The sequence below is a fragment of the Rhincodon typus genome, chromosome 1 (assembly GCF_021869965.1).
Source record: "Rhincodon typus isolate 14 chromosome 1, sRhiTyp1.1, whole genome shotgun sequence".
Classification (NCBI taxonomy): Eukaryota; Metazoa; Chordata; class Chondrichthyes; order Orectolobiformes; family Rhincodontidae; genus Rhincodon; species Rhincodon typus.
Window position 1 is genome coordinate 127,013,620 of NC_063332.1, and position 20,917 is coordinate 127,034,536.

General features: G+C 40.3%; 1 protein-coding gene across 1 annotated transcript in view; it reads right to left on the reverse strand.

Annotated features, from left to right (window-relative positions):
* The window catches only part of lratb.1 (lecithin retinol acyltransferase b, tandem duplicate 1), a 143,515-nt gene that overhangs the window by 57,361 nt on the left and 65,237 nt on the right, over positions 1 to 20,917 (reverse strand). Inside the window, exons 11-13 of the mRNA XM_048595805.1 lie at positions 18,937 to 19,043; positions 12,419 to 12,527; positions 11,913 to 12,012 (exon numbers count right to left, since the gene is read on the reverse strand). Coding sequence (XP_048451762.1) covers positions 11,913 to 12,012; positions 12,419 to 12,527; positions 18,937 to 19,043 — 316 coding nt within the window. The remainder of the gene's footprint in view (positions 1 to 11,912; positions 12,013 to 12,418; positions 12,528 to 18,936; positions 19,044 to 20,917) is intronic.

The following is a 20,917-nucleotide window of genomic DNA, read 5'->3' on the forward strand; positions in this document are numbered from 1 at the left end:
TTTAAATATCATCTGTATAAATATGTAAGTTGCTTTGTGAAACAACAATGTTGTTTGACTGAAAAAAAATGCATAGGAGGCTCAATAATAGTCTAAAATCAAAAATGATCACAGTTTTAAATTAGTCTTTATAGTATATTTGTTTTCCAGTACAAGGCAATGCAATGAAACAGTGCCTACTTTTAACATTATGAATGCTCAACATAGACACAATGACATCAAGGAATGGCCATTTTACTCAATGGTAGTTCAATTATGGTATATCATGTATGAAATGTTACAGTTGAATCACATCTCAAAATAGCTATCCCATAACATCTGTGGCTTATGACACTTTGGTGAATTAAACTTTTCCAGTCCACTGTAAGTTGCGGGAATTACATGGCTAGATATGGTTAGACTAAGAATGATAACTAGCTAAATTCATATTTTACAGCAAAAGGCTGAAAACATGTTGGTTACCTGACTTCAACATCTGGAAGTTCTATCTGCCACAACAATGGAGAGCTTACAGCTGGCAATCACACAGTATCAGCATTACTTTATGCATAAACTCAGTTCTTAAAAGTATAGTTAAAGGAAAAGTTACGGTTCACCATTTGTTGTAATCAAGTGTTCTATATATTAGAAGTTACCTGCTGGCATTAGATAAAATAATTTATTCGAACCATTAGCCAAATTTCCTGACTGCAGTGGTATGAGAATGCATCTGTTAAATACAGAGAAGTATGAGTTGATGTACTTTGGCAGAAGGGGACGGAGAGAAACAATATATACTTAATGGGTGGAATTTAGTCATGGTGCCATGTGTACAGGTTGAGAAAGCAGCACAGAATGGTGTCCTGTGACCACTGAACACACTCATGCATTTGTAAAAGGTCATGCAGGACATATTGAGCGACTGAACTGAGATGTTGCAGAGTGTGCAAGGGTTTAGTAATGTTTCTTTGATGTACATGCTCCCGACACTGTTTCAATGAATGGAAGCATAGAATATTGAAAGTGAGAAATGAGGTCTTCTGTCAGTTCCCCCAGCCCTTGCAGCTCTGATGAGGGGGATGCAGTATGGAGGTGCTAGAGTCCCGCTTCAGCAGCAACTTTGTTCCCACTTGTTCATCTTCGTGCAATCTGGTTGCTGTGGTTTCTTCCTCCTCAGGGTTCTGGTGCTCAACCCGCTGCAGGGCAAGACTATGTCACACGCACCACACCATAAAGTTGTGAGAGACCCTCTTTGGGTTGTACTGAACAGCTGTATCATTATCCTGCTCTTATATCAATGATACGGGCAGAATATTATGGCAAGTGGCCCACATCATAAACCACTCAAAAACTTTCCACTATCTACAAGGCTCAAATCAGGAATGTGAGGAAGCTTTTACTACTCGCTTAAATAAGTGGAACCACAGTCACACATATTGTGCACCTAGCACAGCGCAATTCCCTTGAATATTTTACTCTAGATCCAAATCCTTGTATAATTGGCATTCTACGTTTGCAGAATGTGCAGAAAGCTGCAATCAACTAATGTTCCTTCCTCCTTTGGAACTTCTAGTACAAAGAATAACATGAATAGAAATGTTATGGGAACACACCTCCAAAACCTTCACGAAGTCACATACATGACGACTTTGTTGTTACTGGGTGAAAAACTTCGGATTCCCCAAGATCATCACCAAAAAAAAAAGCAGTAGATGAAGTCGACCCATAACACATATCATTCTGGGCAACTTAAGATTAGCAATAAATGCCAGTTTGCGATCTTCTTCACATCATGAGAACAAACACAAGTAAGTGGAAAGCCAATACAAACAATATACAAGAACAGAAGTAGACCATTCAACCCCGTTAGCCTGTTCTGCCATTCAATATGACCATGGCTTGTCTTTTGACTTTTACATTCCTGTCTACACCTGATAACCCTTGATGGTCCAACCTAATGAGAATCTATCCACCTCTAATCACAAAAATATTCAAAGACAATGCCTTCTGAGGCAGAGAGTTCCAAAGTGCACAAACCTCAGAAAAAAAAAATTCTCCTAACTCAGACTTAAAAGGGTGACCCCTTATTTTAAAACAATGTTCCCTAGTTCTGGACTCACCCACAAGAGGGAACATCCTTTCCACAACCACCCCGTCAAGATCTTTCAGGATCTTATAAACTTCGAACAAGTCATCCCTTGATCTTCTAAAGACCAGTGGAAACAAGCCCAGTTTGTGTAATCGATCCTCATAAGGCAACCCACTCATTCCATTATCAATCTAGTAAACATCCTCTAAACTGTCTCCAACAATTTGATAAATAAGGACACCAAAACTGCATGCAATATTCAAGATGTACTCTCACTAATGCCCTGTACAATTAAAGCATAACATCATTACTTTATGTTCAATTTCTCTCTTAATAGAGGACAGCATCCCATTAGTTTTCCTGATCATGTGCTGTACCTGCATACTAACATTTTGTGACTCAGAACACAAGAACAGTTAATCCCTCTGCACCTCAGAATTCTGCAGATGTTCTCTGCTTAATATTCTGCTTTTTTTAAAATCAACTTCACATTTGCCACATTATACTCTGTATGCCAGACTTTTGCTTGATCACTCAATCTGTCCACATCTCACTGCAACTGCTGTATGACTTCTTCACAACATTATGTTCTATCTACCTTGCCGTCGTCTGCGGATTTAGATACCATGCCTTTGCTTCATTCATCTAAGTCACTGATGTCAATGGTAATAAGTCGAGGCCCATCAATAGACCCCTGCAGGACTCCACTTGTCACATTCTGCCAACCCAACCAAGACTCATTTATGCCCTCTGTTTTCTGCCAGCCATCAATTTTCTGTCCATGTTAATATGTCACCTCCTTCACCATGAGCTTTTATTTTCCACAATAATGTCTGGTATGGCATTTTTCAAATGCGTGATGGGAATCTAAGTATAATACTTTTACAGACTCCCCATTATCCTTAGCTTGTGTCACTCCATTAAAGAACTCCAATAAATTGCTAAATATGATTTCCTTTACATGCAACCATGGTGACTCAGGTAAAATCCTAAAGGGGTCTGAGCAACGTGAGCTTTGGCGAGATGTATGTCTGAATCAGTCAGGCAATGTTCATCTTGACGCTGAGATCATCTTGCTCCATCTTTAATGCTTTTCATGAGTTGAGTGGCAAGATTTTCGCAAGGCATCGCTCCGATGCCAACTGACGCCACAACTCATTTCATTAATATTCAGCCTCCCATCTTACCAAACAAGGTAGATGTCAGGAAAACTTAACAAGAAAACCAGAGCAGGTACATGGTGGACTCAGCTTGCTGACGGCTGAGAACCACCTCCATGTTGTCTTCGACCAGACTGCAGCCCACAGCACAATCTATGGGTCCCAGATGAATACACTCCTCCTCTGTGGACTCTGGCATCTGCCAACCCAACATGACTACCCTGGAGTTTCGCTATTCACCGGAAATGCACTCTGGAAACACAGAATTGTATGCAGGACTCAGCAGTAACTAGCACTGAAAGGATGTAGCAAGGACACTCTGCGCATAACAACAGGCACCCAGCTCACAGACTGGACTAAACTGTAAATTAGAGATGCACGTTGGCTATTTCAGCACTTGCTGACTTCATGCCCCCTGCAGGCTCACAGCAGACCTACCTTGTCATGCAGACATGTCAATTAGCGCAGTCACAAAAACAGGCAGCTTGCCTTGCTGCCAAGGAGTCCTCAGTCTAGAAAACACATATTCTCCCCGTGTCTGCTTAGGTTTCCTCCCACTGTCCAAAGATGTGCAGATTGGCTGGATTGGCCTTGCTAAATTGTCTGTAGTGTCCAGAAATGTGGAGGCTAGATGGATTAGCCATGGGGTTATGAGGTTGGGTATGAGTCTGTGCCTGGGTGGGATGTTCTTTGGAAGGTCTGTGCGGACTCAATGGGCCAAATGGCCTCTTTCCGCATTGTAGGGATTCTATGATTCTAATTTTTGGGAGAGCAGTCCTCACTGACATCATAAAGGCACCTGTCAGTCAGTACAGTATGTCAAGGGAAGAGAGAGAGAGTTATGTGTCTGTGTATATATGAGTGTACGCGCATATGCACATGCATAGGGCTAATGAGATTGGTGAGATGTATAGGCACAAGTCAGTGGTCTGGGCCAGTCTTGCTCGTGCCTGTTTAGTCACGTTGGTCAAGGGGGTGGGCTAAAGTCAGTCACTGAGATCCATCCACAGAAATTAAAGGGTGAAGGAGGGGCAAGTGTGATCTTTGCAACGGCACTGGGTCTCAGCCAGGTATCCAGACTCTTGGCAAGGGCATTTTATAATTGTGAAGTGGTGCTGGTGCTGTGGTAGGGCAGGGGGTGGGTGGTCTACACAATGAGCTGTCTTATCAAAACAGTTTTGGACAGTGGAGACTCAAAGGTATATTATGTTGCACCACTGTACTGAAATATAACAACTCACAGACACAGCAGCTTTAAATTAAAATTATAATATGAAAGTAATGTTGGATAACACTTCTGATTATGTACAACCAGATTTAAAAATATAAATGAATCTAGGAGAACATTCCTAAAGACTGAAAGTCGACATAACCTCAAACACTGAAATTTCTCATAGAATCAGAAAATATTCATTGCGGTTCCTTACAGCCAAAATTAACTGATATTAATGAATTCAGATGGCCATTCCTTCACAAGTGCTGTGGAATGACCTTCACATCAAAATGACAAATTCATCTGTAAAAACCAAACAATTTTACGTGCCACCCAACTATCTTGAATGGAAAGGAGAAAAACCGAGGAACGTAATTTGCGTTTCCAATTTTCCAATGTCTGTGTTGCTTAAGTGTCCAAGGTGAATTTCACACCTGGTCTTTATAATTTCAGTCTGCTGCCCAGTACCATGTTATTACACCATTCATGCCACGGAAATATTTCCCCTCCTTAGAAAGGTTTATATTCTGTAAGTTCCTGGGAAAATATTGCACTTAGAGTTTTGTAAAGAAAATAAGATTTTGTGGATTTTAATTCAAAGCTTTTGGCAATAAGTACATTGCATCATTATCTGCTGCACTCATTACCAACAAACAGCGACTCTAGGAATTGGCCTATTTACTTGAGCAACTTTGGATTTATGCCTCACTTCATTCATGGTGCATAGATCATTCCAATGAATGCTTTTGTGTTAGTAAACAAAATGTGACTCACTGCTGAATGACGTTTTCAGATTTTAATAACTGTGCGGAAACAATCGTTACCGTTTCCCTTTCATTCTTTTAAGGTAATCCTAAATTTATGCCCTCATTACTAATTGAAGAACCAGTGCAAGCAATCTTACTTTAGCAAAACAAAATTTACATAATCCTTTTCATGTGCTTGAACTCGTGTAGCACACAATCATTTCACCCATAACTAAGCTTATGTTGAAGAGGAGAAGAAAGATCATTGACAATATAAACAGCAAAGTTTAATGAAGTACTCATGAATTTAACTGTAAGTCTTATGACTGGTCAATGATCTACCTCATGGAAATATTTTCTATTAATTCAATTTTTCAGAAGAAAGGAAAAGCAGAAACAAATAGTTCCAAGGGTCTCAAAGGTAAAACAAAACTAACTTAAAATTGTGATTCGACAACAAAGATTTGTACCGACAAATATTAGAAAAAAGAACTATTTCCATACTATGATTTTTAATTCAAACTGTTAAATACACAAATATTATTGAAGTAACAAAGTCTATTAGATTCTCTTTCCAAATGTTTTTTCCAAACTGTCATCTCTAATCGCTACAGACATGAAGAAAAGTTTTGAATTTCACCCTTTGGAGATCAATGGAACAGGGTGCAAAAAGTAACTAGTAGGATAGAGAGTTATGGTACAAAAAACACTTGAAAGATTTAAAGATCTAAACGAAAATCTTAAAGGCATCTGTACAGCTGCTGTTCATGGAGGGTGGTGATCGGTTTGATCAAAGCCATGTTGTTACTCATGTTGAAAAGGGAGCATAAAGAGCCAAAGAAACTACTGCGTAGAATGAGAGTGTTGTGCCTATAAACTTCAACTGGAGCCATCTAATCCAAACCCAGTTCCTGCTCTTACCCATATCCTTCAGATTCTTCATTCCCAAGTACTCATCAAAATCCCTTTGAATTACAATTAACGTCTTGACCTCAATAGTCACGTGTGAATAAAACTGACACATTTTAATATCTGTCGCTAAATAATACTTCCATTTCTCTCATTTTTTTCACTGTAATCCTAAATTTACACCTTATTATTAGTTAAACAAGCACAAACAATCACGTATTTCCCTTTTATAGCTTTGAAAATCTCCGATTAGATTTCTTCCATGGAACTTCTCTCCCAGTATAAGAGCACTGTATCTGCAAGCTGATAATTTACCATTTTAGGTATTATTTGGGTGAATACACAGAAGTGTTTCAGCGGGACTAGATTTATTTCATGTATAATAAGGTAATACAAAAGTGGGGCAGGGATGAAGTACGTTTGCCTGGCAAGGAATGGAAAAAAATTTGAGAACAAGCCTCTCTGTCCACCTGGCCATGGGAAAGTATTGCTGGCAAAGACTGGAGAGAATAATTTACCTGCATCCTGTCTTGGCCAAGCAATGGCATGCATTATGAGAGAAAAAGTAATCTTTAAAAAGACTGTGGAACTAACAAGGAGCAATAAAGATAAGACCATAAGGAGGAAACAATTTGGCTCATTGAACATGCTCTGATCATGGCTGATCTTGGCTTTCAAGTCCCTTTTCTGAGCTTCAAAAACTCTTGATTTCTAAGACATCAAAAATGCCTCTATCTCAGCTTTAAATACAGTTGACAATGGCATATTTATAACTAACTGAGCTACAGAGTTCGAAAGATTCAGAACCCTTTCATGAGGGAATTTCTTCTCAACTCCGTCCTAAACACAGTGCCAGGGACTTGTGTTCAATTCCACTCGTGGGTGACAGTCTGTGTGGAGTTTGCATGTTCTCCCTGTGCCTGTGAGAGTTTCCTCTGGGTGCTCTGGTTTCCTCCCACAGTCCAAAGATGTGCAGATTAGGTGGATTAGCCATACCAAATTTGTCTGTAGTGTTCAGGGATATATAGGCTAAGTGGATTAGCCATGGGAAATATGGAGTTACAGGATACGGTAGTGGGCTGGGTCAGAGTGACATGTTCTTCAGAGGGTCGCTGCAGACTCAATGAGCTGAATGACCTCCTTCTGTATTGTAGGGGTTCTATGATTCTATAAAGGATTGACCCCCTTATCCTGAGGCTGTATCCCCCTCATTCTAGATTTCCCAACCAAGTGCAACATCATCTATGTTTACCTCGTCAAGTCCTTTCAGAATCTTAAATGTTTCAGTAAGATCACCTCTCATTCTTCTAAACTCTAGGGGATATAGACCCAGTTTATTCAGCTCCTCATAACAATCCCTTAACCCAAGGGAGCAACCTTAACAGTACCGGCTCCGAACCACGTATATGCTTCCTGAAATATGGAGACAAAAATTCCACAATTGTTGGTGTACCTGCATGAGGACTTTATCTGGCTGTCTGATCATCAACATTTGCACTTTTTAAGACAATTCTGCTTTTCTATTTAGCACATTTTTGTGGTCCTTGTAGAAATTAATAATTTTAAGAAGAAATTTGAGATCCCAACAACCAACTTAAAAGAATACACAAGAAGATTTCAAATTTTAAAATCTTTATTGTAATGGACAAACTAAAAGCAATACTGACTAAACACTATCTTAGTCAGTAATTTACACTGTTCTGACTGTTTCTGGAAGAATGAGCTGATAATCAAGTCCCATTCCACAATTTACCCCATTAGCATAAATGTTTAAATTCAAACATCAAAATGGCCAATTGCTTTCCCTTCAGTACTGTTGTTCAGAATAAAGATGCTTTCACCAGGCTTCTTCAATAAACTCAAAATAATCTATTTTTTAAAACACAAAACTTATTCTTCAAACAAGAGGCAAAAGTGATTAATATCTAAGCCTTAATTCAGAATTAGAATTATATCCCTGTTACATTGCAAACAAACACACACGGAACAACAATTGTTCTGCAGAAATCATACTTTTTTTAGAAAAGGGGAAAACACCCTAACAGAGATTGATAGGTTTTTGTTTAGTTAATGGGGTGGAGAAACATATCAGTTATAACTGAATGGCACAGCAGATTTGATGCGCCTAATGGCCTAATTCTGCTCCTATGTCTTATTGATCAATGGTCTGTAAAACAAAGATAGAGGTTTACGAATTCTCAGTCTGCAGAGCTTCTTGTTGACAAAATTGAATTGCTGACAGTGTTATACCGATGGAAAATCTTTTAAACAAAGTTCCAGTTTGAATGAAAGTCGAGCTGGATTCAAATCATTGGACAGTGATCCCAGTTTAGCATTTTAGGGTTTGCTAAATTACTAAGGTGTTAGCTTTGTCAGGTTCTCAAATTTTAAACAGGAAGAAGAAAAAAGAGATGTTGCTGTCTTACTGCGACTTGCCCTTTTTTTCTTTCCAACTCCTCATGTTTGAAGCAGAAGCCAAAGCCAGACTCGGTTGCTATGCAACCATCAACACAGAGGACCCAGTCTCTTCCAAAGACAGGTACTCCAGCAATTAAGCATAATAAACCTTTTAATTACAGAAAGTGTCCAAACAGTTCAATATCTTAAAATGCAGAATTTTCCTACATGATCCTTAAAAAACATACACATATTCCTAACAATATCTGGATTCAAGATTCTGACTTTTTCATTCCCATTGCATTTTCCCCACCTTCTTGTCATTACCCATGCCACACCAGAGAGGGGTAAGTTCCACCCTGACTCTTAGCTGGACACCATATTCATCCAGAACCAGTCCAAATTAACTCTGGGGGGCTTGATTCCCTTCTTTTCCTTTCTCAGCTAGATAACTTCTAATCCCTAAGCTGTATTTTATAGTTAAGGTTAAGCTCGAAATACCTCCCTCTTGTCAATTTTTTGTCTCTTCCAGCTTTTAAATCCTCACAAACAAGGGCTCTTAAAGTTGTGATCTCCCTCCCTCACTCTTCTGTGGTCAATTTTAGAGAAACATACTATCTCTATTCTTCAGCACTCTCTTTCGTTTGGATTCTGGTAGGCTGACACAGTCTGTGAAGTTCAGAAGTATTTTAAGAAAACACCCTGCAACACGCACCAATCTTACAATGACTTTATTGGACTCTCTCCCTCTGAATATCCATTTCCATGGTGTTGTGAACCCATAGGCCTTGCGTTCAGGTATGAATGCTAAGTAGGTATCCTTTAAGTTCCTAGTCTTGTTCCATCTTGAAACCAAGTGGACAGTTTCAATTATAACCATTTACAAAGCTGGATATTCATGACTTTCCTGGGACTTTAGACATTACGCATGAATTTTCACTCTTGGGATGGAAGTGCAGGTTAGGGACAATTCCAGCCTCCACAAATCTGACCCAGGAAAAACTGTCCTGGATAGCTGGATTTTAGTTCCAGTGGAGAGTGTAAATATTGTGGACTAGCGGCAAATGACATAGAAAAAGTTTGGACACTTTCTTACTGCCTTGTGTGGAGGCGGATTGGGTGGAAGCCCTGCACCAGCACATTGTCAAAGCAATGAAAAGTAAAGTAATTAAAGAAAACAAACAACTTCCCAGCCCTTACCTGTCACAGCCTTTCACCCTCATGTGACATTCTTGATAACACATGGTACCTCATGCCCCAAGACCAATTCCCATTGTCCCATAGGTCCCTGATTCCATGCCATCCTACACTCCTCTACCTACTCCATGCTCCTTTATACAATTCATGCCAATCTATGCCCCTCTACGAACCTCTACCCACCTCTTCGAAAACCCTTCATAGCCCCAATTTGCCCTAATTAGCCCAGGGATCAATTTAGTTGCGATGCATGTCAAATGATACCTTCCAGCCTCCCCCACCCACCCAACTTTGTCCCCTTCACACACCACACCAATTCAACCAGTATTCACCAAGGGCAGGTCTCAGAGCAAAGCTGAGTTAGAAAAAAAAAAATCTCAGGAATCTTAAGTTTAACTATTCAAAAAATCTCAAGTGGATAAAAACTAAACATTTACTACATTTAATGTCCTTAAATTGTTTGCAAAAACAGGCATTGGCATTCAGACACTCTCTTCAAAGAGTTTATAACTACTTGGAGCTCATCAATCAACATGTGAACTGGCAGACACTGATCGTGTGACTCTCTGCATTCCCATTTTACTCGAAGTTAATGGCGTGGTCCCAAAACATAACAAACTTACAAAACTTTGCATTTCTAACAATAAATATATCAGTAAACAGAGCCATAGAGTCCATAGAGATATACAGCATAGAAATAGACCCTTTGGTCCAATCTTCCATGCTGACCAGTTATCCTAAATTAATCTAGTCTCATTTGCCAGCATTTGGCCCATATCCCTCCAGAGCCTTCCTATTCATGTACCCATCTAGATGCCTTTCAAATGTTGTAATTGTACCATCTTCCACAACTTCCTCTGGCAGCTCATTCCTAATCGTGAAAAATTTGCTCCTTGGATTCCTTTTAAATCACTGCCCTATCACCTTCAACCTATGCCCTCTAGTTTTGGACGCCCCTACCCCAGGGGAAAAGACCTTGGCTATGCACCCTATCTATGCCCTTCACGATTTTATAAAGCTCTATAAGATCACCCATCAGCCTCCAACGCTCTAGGGAAATTAGCCCCAGCTTATTCAGCCTCTCCCTTTAGCTAAAACTCTCCAACTGTGGCAACATCCTTGTAAATCTTTATTGAACTCTTTCAAGTTTCACAACATCCTTCCCATAGCAGGGAGACCAGAATTGAATGCAGTATTCCAAAAGTGGCCGAACCAACATCCTGTACAGCTGCAACATGACATCCCATTTCCTACACTACTGACCAGTAAAGGCAAGCGTACCAGTTGCGAAGATGATGCAAGCTATAGTGCAAAGGGATGAATGTATCACTCCAGATATTGTCAGTGCAACCCAGGGAGATATGGATTTCTAAACAAAGCTGTTCTTACCTCAGAAACGTGAAGAAGTATTCATACATCCACCAAGCCCATTTCCTCTTGCCAACTTTTTCCATTTTCCCATTCTTCTCAAGGCAGTGAAACCTTGATGGGATGTAGTTCCATAAATACTAGTTGTCCTCAAGTATGTCATCCAAGTGGCCATAATCTACACCTAAGCTCTAACAGTGAATGCTATGTTGACAGTTACATTTAGATGAATGGAAACATTTAAAAAATTACAATGCTGAAACTGGACACTTCCCATTAAAAACTTTTACGTTCAGTACATCTGTGAGAGGTACCAATCAAAGCAATGGGAAAATATGAAGCATCTTGAATTCCCTTACTAGTTTCCTTTCTCAAGCCCCACAACAAATATCTATACACAAATGGAGGGAATTAAAATGACAACCCACTCTGCAACTGTATAGAGAAAAAGATAACATAATGGCAAACTGTGTGTTGAGGGCATAGGAAAGACCTTCTGCCTACTTGTTTAGTTGTGTCATGTTAATCAATATTGACCTCAACCCTGACGCATGTTACATCTTAATATTAACGTGAAATTATATTGCCAATATCTGATCCCATAGATGCAATTTCCAAAATGCCAGTACCATAATTGCAAGAAACAAGCTTTTCTTGTTTTCTTTGTCTCTCTGAAAACTTAAAATGAATGATAATTTCTCAAAACATTTCATGAAATTCCCACAACAATTTGTAATTTATTTGTATTGTTTAAAATTCTAAAAAAAAAATTTATGGGAGGTTTGAAATAAATCCAGATTCTACATTGGTTAATTTTTTCCAAGCAAATACACAAAAAAGTAATGCCTGCTTACCCATTCCAGTACCAGCTGGTGCAATTTCACGGGAAAAGATTTCCAGGGCTTTCTTTTGCATGTGATGAACAGCCAGCCATATAACAGCTTCACGAGAATTCTGCACAACCAAAGCACAGCACTTCCACATTAACCAGTGACTGTCCAGATGACAGGGACAAAAGGCGATGTTTAGATTAATTAATATTCCACTAATTTCTGCACCCAATATTATTAGACAAGCAAAATTTGTGCAAGTATACTTTGTAAAAAGGGAAATATTGGGTTACAGTTTAAAAATAGCATAAAGGTGTGAATTTTAAAGGACAAATATGTGACAAATCAGTAAAAATACCATTATAAAGAGAAAGAGAAGCTTAAAGAACTGTCAATATTCATTGCATGGGTGTTTGCATATTTGATCATTTTAAAACCCAAATTGCTAAGATGATACTGGAAATAGTTACAAAATGTTTGAAACATTGATCACTACACCCATATACGGTTTATAAAATCACTTCACATACACCTGCCTTCTTTACTGCTTGCTTTCCATAGATTTCTTCAGATCCCAAAATCTGAACATTAACTGATTTGAAGTCATCCAAACCCATCTGTTTGAATATGCGTCGCACCCTGCATGAGTCAACAAATAAACAGAAAGGCTGATTTAGAATCACAAATTTCACAACATACACGTATCATTGCGAGTAGACGGAATTTTATTTTCCAATGGTGTAACTTCTGTTTCTTAGGAAGTGGGAATGGAAAAAGCTGGCAATGAGGAAAGCACAGTGCATAGTGATAGAAGTAAAATGAATTCTCTGCTGCAATAAGGCTGACCAGATGTCAATTTTTTGTTTTTTTTTAATTCCTTTTTAATTTGGGATGCTCTCCAGCAGAATTTGTGGCATGTCCCAAATTACCCTTGAATTGAGTGGCTTGTCAGGCCATTTCTGAGGGCAATTAAGACTCAATCATATTACATGTGACTCCAGACCCATGGCAGACGATGGACAGCAAGGAGAGAAAGGGCATTAGTAAACTAGACAGGTGTTTACAACAATCAATTATAGTTTTATGGCCACTATTGGTCCCCAAAGCATTTGCCTTGGCCTTTGGATTATTAGTCCAGTGACATTACCCTTACGCCATTATCTCCTTTTATACTAACTAACTCTTACGAATTTCATCATTTACATCTCAATCTTTTCCCAATAGTATTTATCTTCTACAATTAAGTATAGTGACTATGTTACAATCTAGTATCCCAGGGGTCTGGACCAATTTGCTGGAAACCCAAATTTAAATTCCACCAAGTAGCCAGGGAATTTAAATTCCATCAATTAAATAAATTCATTTCCTCCACCATTGGCCCAATGTGCATGAAATGTATGTACCATCAACAAGGCACAGAAAATCAAGATGCTAATTAAGTGCTAGTCTCCATAGAATCCCTAGTGTGGAAACAGGCTATTTGGCCCAACAAGTCCATACTAACCCTCCAAAGAGCATCCCACCCAGACTCATTCCCCTATTCCCTGTAATCCTACATTTCCCATGACTAACACATCTAACCTACACATTCCTGGACACTATGGGCAATCCACCTAAATTGCACATCTTTGTACTGTGGGAGGAAACCAGGGCACCCAGCAGAAACCCACGCAGACACGGAAAACGTGCAAACGCCACATAGTTGCCGAGAGTGGAATTGAACCCAGGTCCCTGACGCTGTGAGGCAGCAGTGCTAACCACCGAGCTACTGGCCTGCCTTAACTTTTCTTTGACAGCACCCTCCAAACACCTGACGTCAATGGTTTGGAATTACAAGGGCAGCAGGCAGATGGGAACATTATCAAACTCCACTCTCTCCCCAAGATTGATTTCTGATTTGGAACTGTATAGCACAGGAACATGCAATCCTCCTCACTATCTGCAGTTCCCCCAATCTTTGTGTCATCCTCAAACTTACTAATCAGATCACCCGCATTCTCCTCCAAATCTTAAATATATAATACAATCAACAGGAGTCCCAGCACTGATCCCTGCGGTACACCACTGGTCACAGATCTCCAGTCAAAAAAACACCCTTCCACCATTACTCTCTAAACTTTATGACCAAGCCAGTTCTGTATCCACCTTACCAATTCATCACAGATCCCAGATGACTTCAGCTTTTGTATCAGCCTGCCATGAAGGACCTTGTCAAAGGCAGTGCTAAAGTCCACGTAGACAACATCCACCACCCTGCCCTAATCAATCATCTCTGTCACTTCCTCAAAACACCTAATCAGATTTGTGAAACATGACCTCCCCTGCACAAAGCCACATTGCCTGTCATTAATAAATCCATAATTTTCTAAATGTGAATAAATCCTGCCCAAACCACTAACCTAAGGATCACAAGCTTGTAATTTCCCAGATTACCTGAAGCCCTTCTTAAACAAAGGAACAACATTGGCTGTTCTCCAGCCCTCTGGGACCTCTCCTGTGACTAAACAGGATACAAAGATTTCATACAAGGCCCCAATTATTTCCTCTCTTGCCTTCCTCAGCATTCTGGAATAGATCCCATCAGGTCCTGGGGACATGTCTACCTTAATGCTTTTCAAAACACCCAAGACTTCCTCTTTTTTTAAATTGATATGCCCTAGCCACCATGTCCTTCTCCTTTGTGACTGTCGATGTAAAGTATTCATTAAGGACACCATCCACTTCCTCCGGCTTCATATCTTCTGTCCTTGAGTGGACTTACACTTTCCCCAGCTATCCTGCTGCTCGTTATATATGTGTAAGTGGGATATATGTAATATGGGATTTTCCTTAATCCTGTTTGCCAAGGACATTTCTTGGCCCCTTTTTGCCTTCCTAACTACTTGTTTAAGTTCTTTCCTGCATTCTTTAAATTCCTTGAGGGGTCTGTCAGTCTGCAGTTTCCTAAACCTTTCACATACTGGCTTTTTCTTTTTGACAAAGATCACAATCTCTGTTGTCATCCAGGCTTCCTAAATCTTACCATTCTCATCCTTCATTGTCACAGGAACATGCTGGGTTTGAACTCTAATCAACTGGCTTTTAAAAGATTCCCACATGATTGTCTAAACAGCTGCCCGAGTCTACGTTCCCCTGTTCTTACCTAATATTGTCGTAGTTAGTCTTCCCCCAGTTTAGTACTTTCACCTGAGGACTATTCTTATTCCTATCCGTAAGTAACTTAAAACTTACAGAATCATGGTCACTGTTCCCAAAATGTGCCCCCACTGTGACTTTGATCACCTGGCCAGGCTCATTCACCAATACCAGGTCGAGTATGACCCCTTCCTTAATTGGACTATTTACATATGTTTCAAAAGTCCTGGACACACCTAACAAATTCCTCCCCATCTGAACCCCTGCACCAAGGGAGTCCTAGTTAATAGAGGGGAAGTTAAAATCACCCACCACAACAAACCTGTAGTTTTTACATTTTTCCATAATCTGTCCACATATCTGTTCCTCGATCTCCTGTTGCCTGTTAGGATTGTACTACATGCCTCCCAAAGTGATCACACCCTTCCTATTCCCATATGGCTCTACCCAAATGGCCTCACTGGATGAACCCTTCAAGGTATCCTCCCTCAGCACTGCCGTGATATTGTCCCTTACCAGTAATGCAACTCCCCCACCTCTTTTACATCCCTCTTTATCATGCCTGAAATATCTAAATCCTGGAATGTTAAGCTGCCAGTCTTGGCCTTTTCTTAACCAAGTCTTTGTAATAGCTACAATATCTTGGTTGTATGTATTAATCCAAGCTCTAAGTTCATCTGCGTGACCTGTCATACACCTCGTATTCAAACACATACACTTCAGACTGCCAGTCCCAATGTTTAGTAACCTCCCAGTCTGTTCTTCCTTTTAGCCTTACTGGTCTTAGTCTCTAATTCCTCCTCAGTCATTTCACTTGCTGACCTATTGCTCTGGTTCCCAAGCCATTCCTTTTTGTTAATTCACAATCCTGGAACTCTTTCCATAACAGAACTATGGGCATGTCTACATCACACATATGGCAACAGTTTATTCATAATCATATAACCACAATCACCACTGCAATCTCAACGACATTTAAGGATGGGCAAGAAACACTGGCCTTGCCAGTGACATCCAGTTCACAAATATGTTTTAAAAATCCTCCTTCAAAGAAACAGAAACTATGAGCCATTCCACTAAAGCCTGTTGCAAAAGTAGAAACTGCATACTGCCAACTTTGCCATTTGCTTTAAAGCTAAGGTAAAGTCACTGTAGTCCCAGAAGACCATAGGCTGCGCTCTCATTGAAGAGAGACAACTGGTGGTGAGTTTAATCTGAGGGTCACCACACCTCAATCGAGCAGCAGGACTGAGAAGGTGGGACCTTTATGGTGACCTCACCAGTAAGGGAACTGAACCCCTGCTGTTGGCAACACCCAACATCGCAAGCCTAATTAGCCAACTGACCCCTGCCACTCCCAGTAGCTGGATGTAAAATAGCATGTTGAAAGTGACTGTCTTCCCTCATGATTCTCACTTGGTGATGATCTGCTCATACGCTACCAAGATTAAGAAAAGCTTCCCCATCATACCTGCCTATTCGAAACGGAAATGTAGGTTGATCACCTACAATCTAACACCGTGCAGAAATTGATCGTTCTTTAATGTGCTCTGTCACATTACTTTCAACACCACTGCAATTTAATAGAGGAAGTATTCAGGCTAAGTAAAAGAAATTTAACAACAAAACTCATTTGAAGAAACTGGAGGTACCAACTCGATTTGTTCTCCTAAGATTTTTATTTATTCATTCATAGGATGTGGGCGTCACTGGCTGGGCCTGAGTTTATCGGACTTCCCCAATTACCCTTGAAAAGATGGCCGTGAGATGCGTTCTTGGAACCCTGCAGTCCATTTGGTCTCGGTAGACCCACAATGCCATTGGGGCAGAGTTCCAAGATTTTGACCTAGCAGCAGTGAAGGAACAGCGATGTACATTAAGATGATGAGTGGCTTGGAGGGAAACATGTAGGTGATGGTGTTCCCATGTATCTGCTATGGTTGTCTTTCCAAATGGAAATGGTCATGGGTTTGGGATGTGCTGTCTAAGGAGTCTTGATGAATTTCTGCACTGCGTCTTGTAGGTGATACTCAATGCTGCGATCGAACATTGGCGGTGGGGCTAGTGAATGTTTGTAGATGTGGTGTCAATCAAGTGAGCTAGTTTGTCCAGGATGGTGTCAAGTTTCTTGGACACTGTTGGAACTGCATTCATCCTGGCAAGTGAGGAGTATTCCATCACATTCCTGACTTCTGTTTTGTGGATGGTGGACAAGCTTTGGGGAGTCAGATGATAAGTTACTTGCTGCAAGATTTCAGGCTTGCAGTCACAGCACGTATATGGCTAGCCCAGTCCAGTTTCTAGTCAATGATAATCCCAGATTACTGTTAATGGGGAATTCAGTAATGGTAATGCCATGAAAGTCATGGGGCAATGGTTAGATTCTCTCTCGCAGAATGAAGTAATTGCCTAGTATTTTTGTGGTATGAGTGTTATTTGCCACTTGTCAGCCTAAACCTGGATACAGTCCAGGTCTTGATGCATTCGGACATGGACAGCTTTATTATGTGAGGAATAACGAATGCTGAGTATCCCCACTTCTGCCTTGTAATGGCGGGTCGGTCATTGATGTAGTAACTGAAGATGGTTTAGCTCAGAACACGATTCTAAGCAATGCTTACAGAAGTGTTTTAGAACCTCTAACAACCAAAACCATCTTCCTTTCTGACAGTGATGACTCTAACCAGTGGAGAGTTTCTACTGACTCCAATTTTTCTAGGGCTCCTTTAAGCCACATTCGGTGAAATGTGGCCTTAATGACAAGGGCTGTCATTCTCACCTCATCTCTGGAATTCAGCTCTTTTGCCCACGTTTGAACCAAGGCTGTACTTAGGTCAGGAGCTCAGCGACCCAAACTGAGTGTCAGTGAGCAGGTTATTGCTGAGCAAGTTCTGCCTGATAGCATTGTTGATGACACTTTCAAACACTGAGCATAAACTGATAGCGCAGTAATTGGCCGTGTTTTTTTTGTCCTGCTTTCTGTGTACAGGACATACCCCAGTAATTTGGGTAGATGGCAGAGTTGTAGCTGTACTGGAAGAGCTTGGTAGGGGTGCAGCAGGTTCTGGAGCGCCAACTTTAGTGCCATTGTTGGAATATTTTTGGGGCCAACAGCCTTTGCAGTATCCAGTGTCTCCACCGATTTCTTGTTTTGACATGGAGTGAACCGTATTGGCTGAAGACATTTGTGATGCTAAGGACCACTAGAGGAGGCTGAAAATTGCTGCAAATGCTTCAGCTTTATCTTTTGCTCCATTGTGCTGTGCTCCCCCATTATTGAGGATAGGGATATTTGTGAAGCTGCCTCTTCCTGTGAATTATTTAGTTCTCCACTACCATCAAAACTGAGTGTGGCGGGACTGTACAGTTGAGATCTGAACCGTTGGTGCGGAATTGCTCAATTCAGCCTATCTCTCGACACTTATGCAGTGTGGCACACAAGTAGGCTTGTTCATAGGCAAATCAATCTTACTTGGTATTAATCATACGTTGATCAGCACATTTCACTTATGAAATGATGAATTGAGAATGAATTATTCAATTGTAAACACATATTAAAGGCATTTTTATAAATAGTGACTATCTGGGGAGAGTGAGAGAATTGGGTGTGCAGGTAATCAGAAGCAGGAAGGGCCTAATCTATAGTGAAAACTGACACCAGCCAAGATTACACAATGTATTTTGAAAAAAATAGCTAATTTCTGCAGTCAAGATGATTAAAAAAAGTTTGAAATATATGTACAAAGTAGAAAGTTTATTTTTCCATAAGAACAGTTTTCAGTCAATTAGAATGGGCGTAACTTCGAAAATATCATCTTCATTCTGGTGCAGACACAAGAGACTGTGGCCCTTTTCTGTGCTGAAATTTGCATGTTTACATGTGTAAAATAATTTTCTAATTTTTTGAACATACCTCTTCAAAATATTCTCTGCTGTTCTTCTTCCCTTTTCGACAGCTCGTGATCCTCCAACTGGGCAGACAGCTGTGGCTCGGTACCCATCTAAATATGTAGCACAAACCTAAATACCAAGTAATTCAAAAAAAAATATGAGGAACAAATTCTGATGTGAGTTGTTATTAAAAATATTTATTCAAGGTCATTGCATCATGCTGTTCCAGTCCAAGATGGTAGTGGAGTGGGGCTCCTGAGCTTTCTTTCTTCTTACCTTGCTTTTTCCTCTCTAGCTTTTAGTTTTCTTTTTCTCTCTACTTATCTTCTGGAGGAAGTTTGGTTGTGGAGGCAGCGGTGGTGACAGCAATGGCTGGGGTCCCAGGGCAGGGACTTTGGTGGTCAGCCATGAGGTGTTTGGTGTGCCCGGGCAGAATTCTGGTGGTTGGTGGCATTGTGGGAGCAGCTGGGGGCCCAGAGCATGGGGACATCAGAGCAAGACTCTGGTGGCCTGTGGCAAGGCAGCTGGTGAGCCCAGATGGTAGTTGGCAGCAAGAAGGCAGCATGGAGGCTCAAGGATCTTGAGATCAAGCCCAGTGTGGGAGAGAAAGGATGGCGGTCGGCAGTGAGACAGCAGCGCGGAGGCATGGGGATCCAGTGATCGAGCCCTTGTGGGGAAACCCTAGCGTGGAGTGACTTCAAGCCCATAGCTAAAGAAGGGGTGTAATTTGGAACTTTTAACTGTATTTCTTATTTAGTATACACTGACAAGAACTGTAAGGTTGAACTTTTAACTTATTTCTTCATTTTTCTACTTTTACCTAAGATTTTGTACCTAGCTACCTTGTACCTAAGATGGTGCCATGAATGGCAACATTATAAACTTTCCACTGTTCTCCTGTATCTCTTTACTTGAGTACACATGACAATAAAATCTAATCCTTATTCATTTAAATTCAAACTATTCGAGGGACGAGGGATGATCAAGAGGAAGGAAAGCAATGAAACATAATATAAGATGAAAGAGCACAGAAATTAGGATGGCCCAGTTGTGAATAAATATGGAGATACCTCACTAAGATGATACCAGGGATAAGAGGCATTTTTATGAAAAGAGAGCAAGGAAAATCAGGCTCTTTACAGGAGAGTAAAAATGGTCAAGAGGAGATGTAAGGGAATTATTCAAAGTTACACAGGGTTTTGGCAAAGCAAAGCCAGGAAAAACAATTTCTACTGGTCAGTGAGTCTGTAAAAATACAGCAAAATACAAGACCATCACTAAAAAGTAGAAAGGAGGCAGGAAAATTATGTCTTTTTAAAACATAATTCACAATGTAAGTGAACATTTACTACTTGAAAACATAGCTTTATCATTGTGTGCTGGCCAATATCCCTTACTCAGTCAACACCACATAAAAGAGATAAATTAGATTTCAGTTGTAATACCATTTGTAGGGTCTTGCTGTGTACAAACTGGCTGCCATATATGTCCAAAATAGTAACAGTCATTGCAGAATGTGGTTTATTCTAAGCACAGCACTTTACACGTCACCATCCATTACATAGTGCCTGACTGCCCTCTTCATATTTCATCATCTGCCAACATTATCGTTTTCCACAGAACACATAACGTTATATTTCACAAAATGCATAGATCATTCTGCACAGAAGTCATAATCAATCCTGATACAATGAATTTCAAGAAATTGTCTGATTTATTCTTTTTTTAACTCATTCTCAACATGTGGGCATTGCTGGCTAAGCAAACATTTATTGGTCATCCAGAAATTGCCCAGAGAAAAGTCATGAGTCAACAACCTTACTGTGGGTCTGGAGTCATATGTAGACCAGCTAAGGAAAGCTTCTTTCTTCCCCTGAAGGGCATTAGTGAACCGGATGGATTTTTCTGACAATAGACATTGGCTTCATTGGACCCTTAATTACAGATTTTTCATTTAAGTTATAGTCATATTGTACTTCTTGGTCTGAAATCAGTAACTGCAG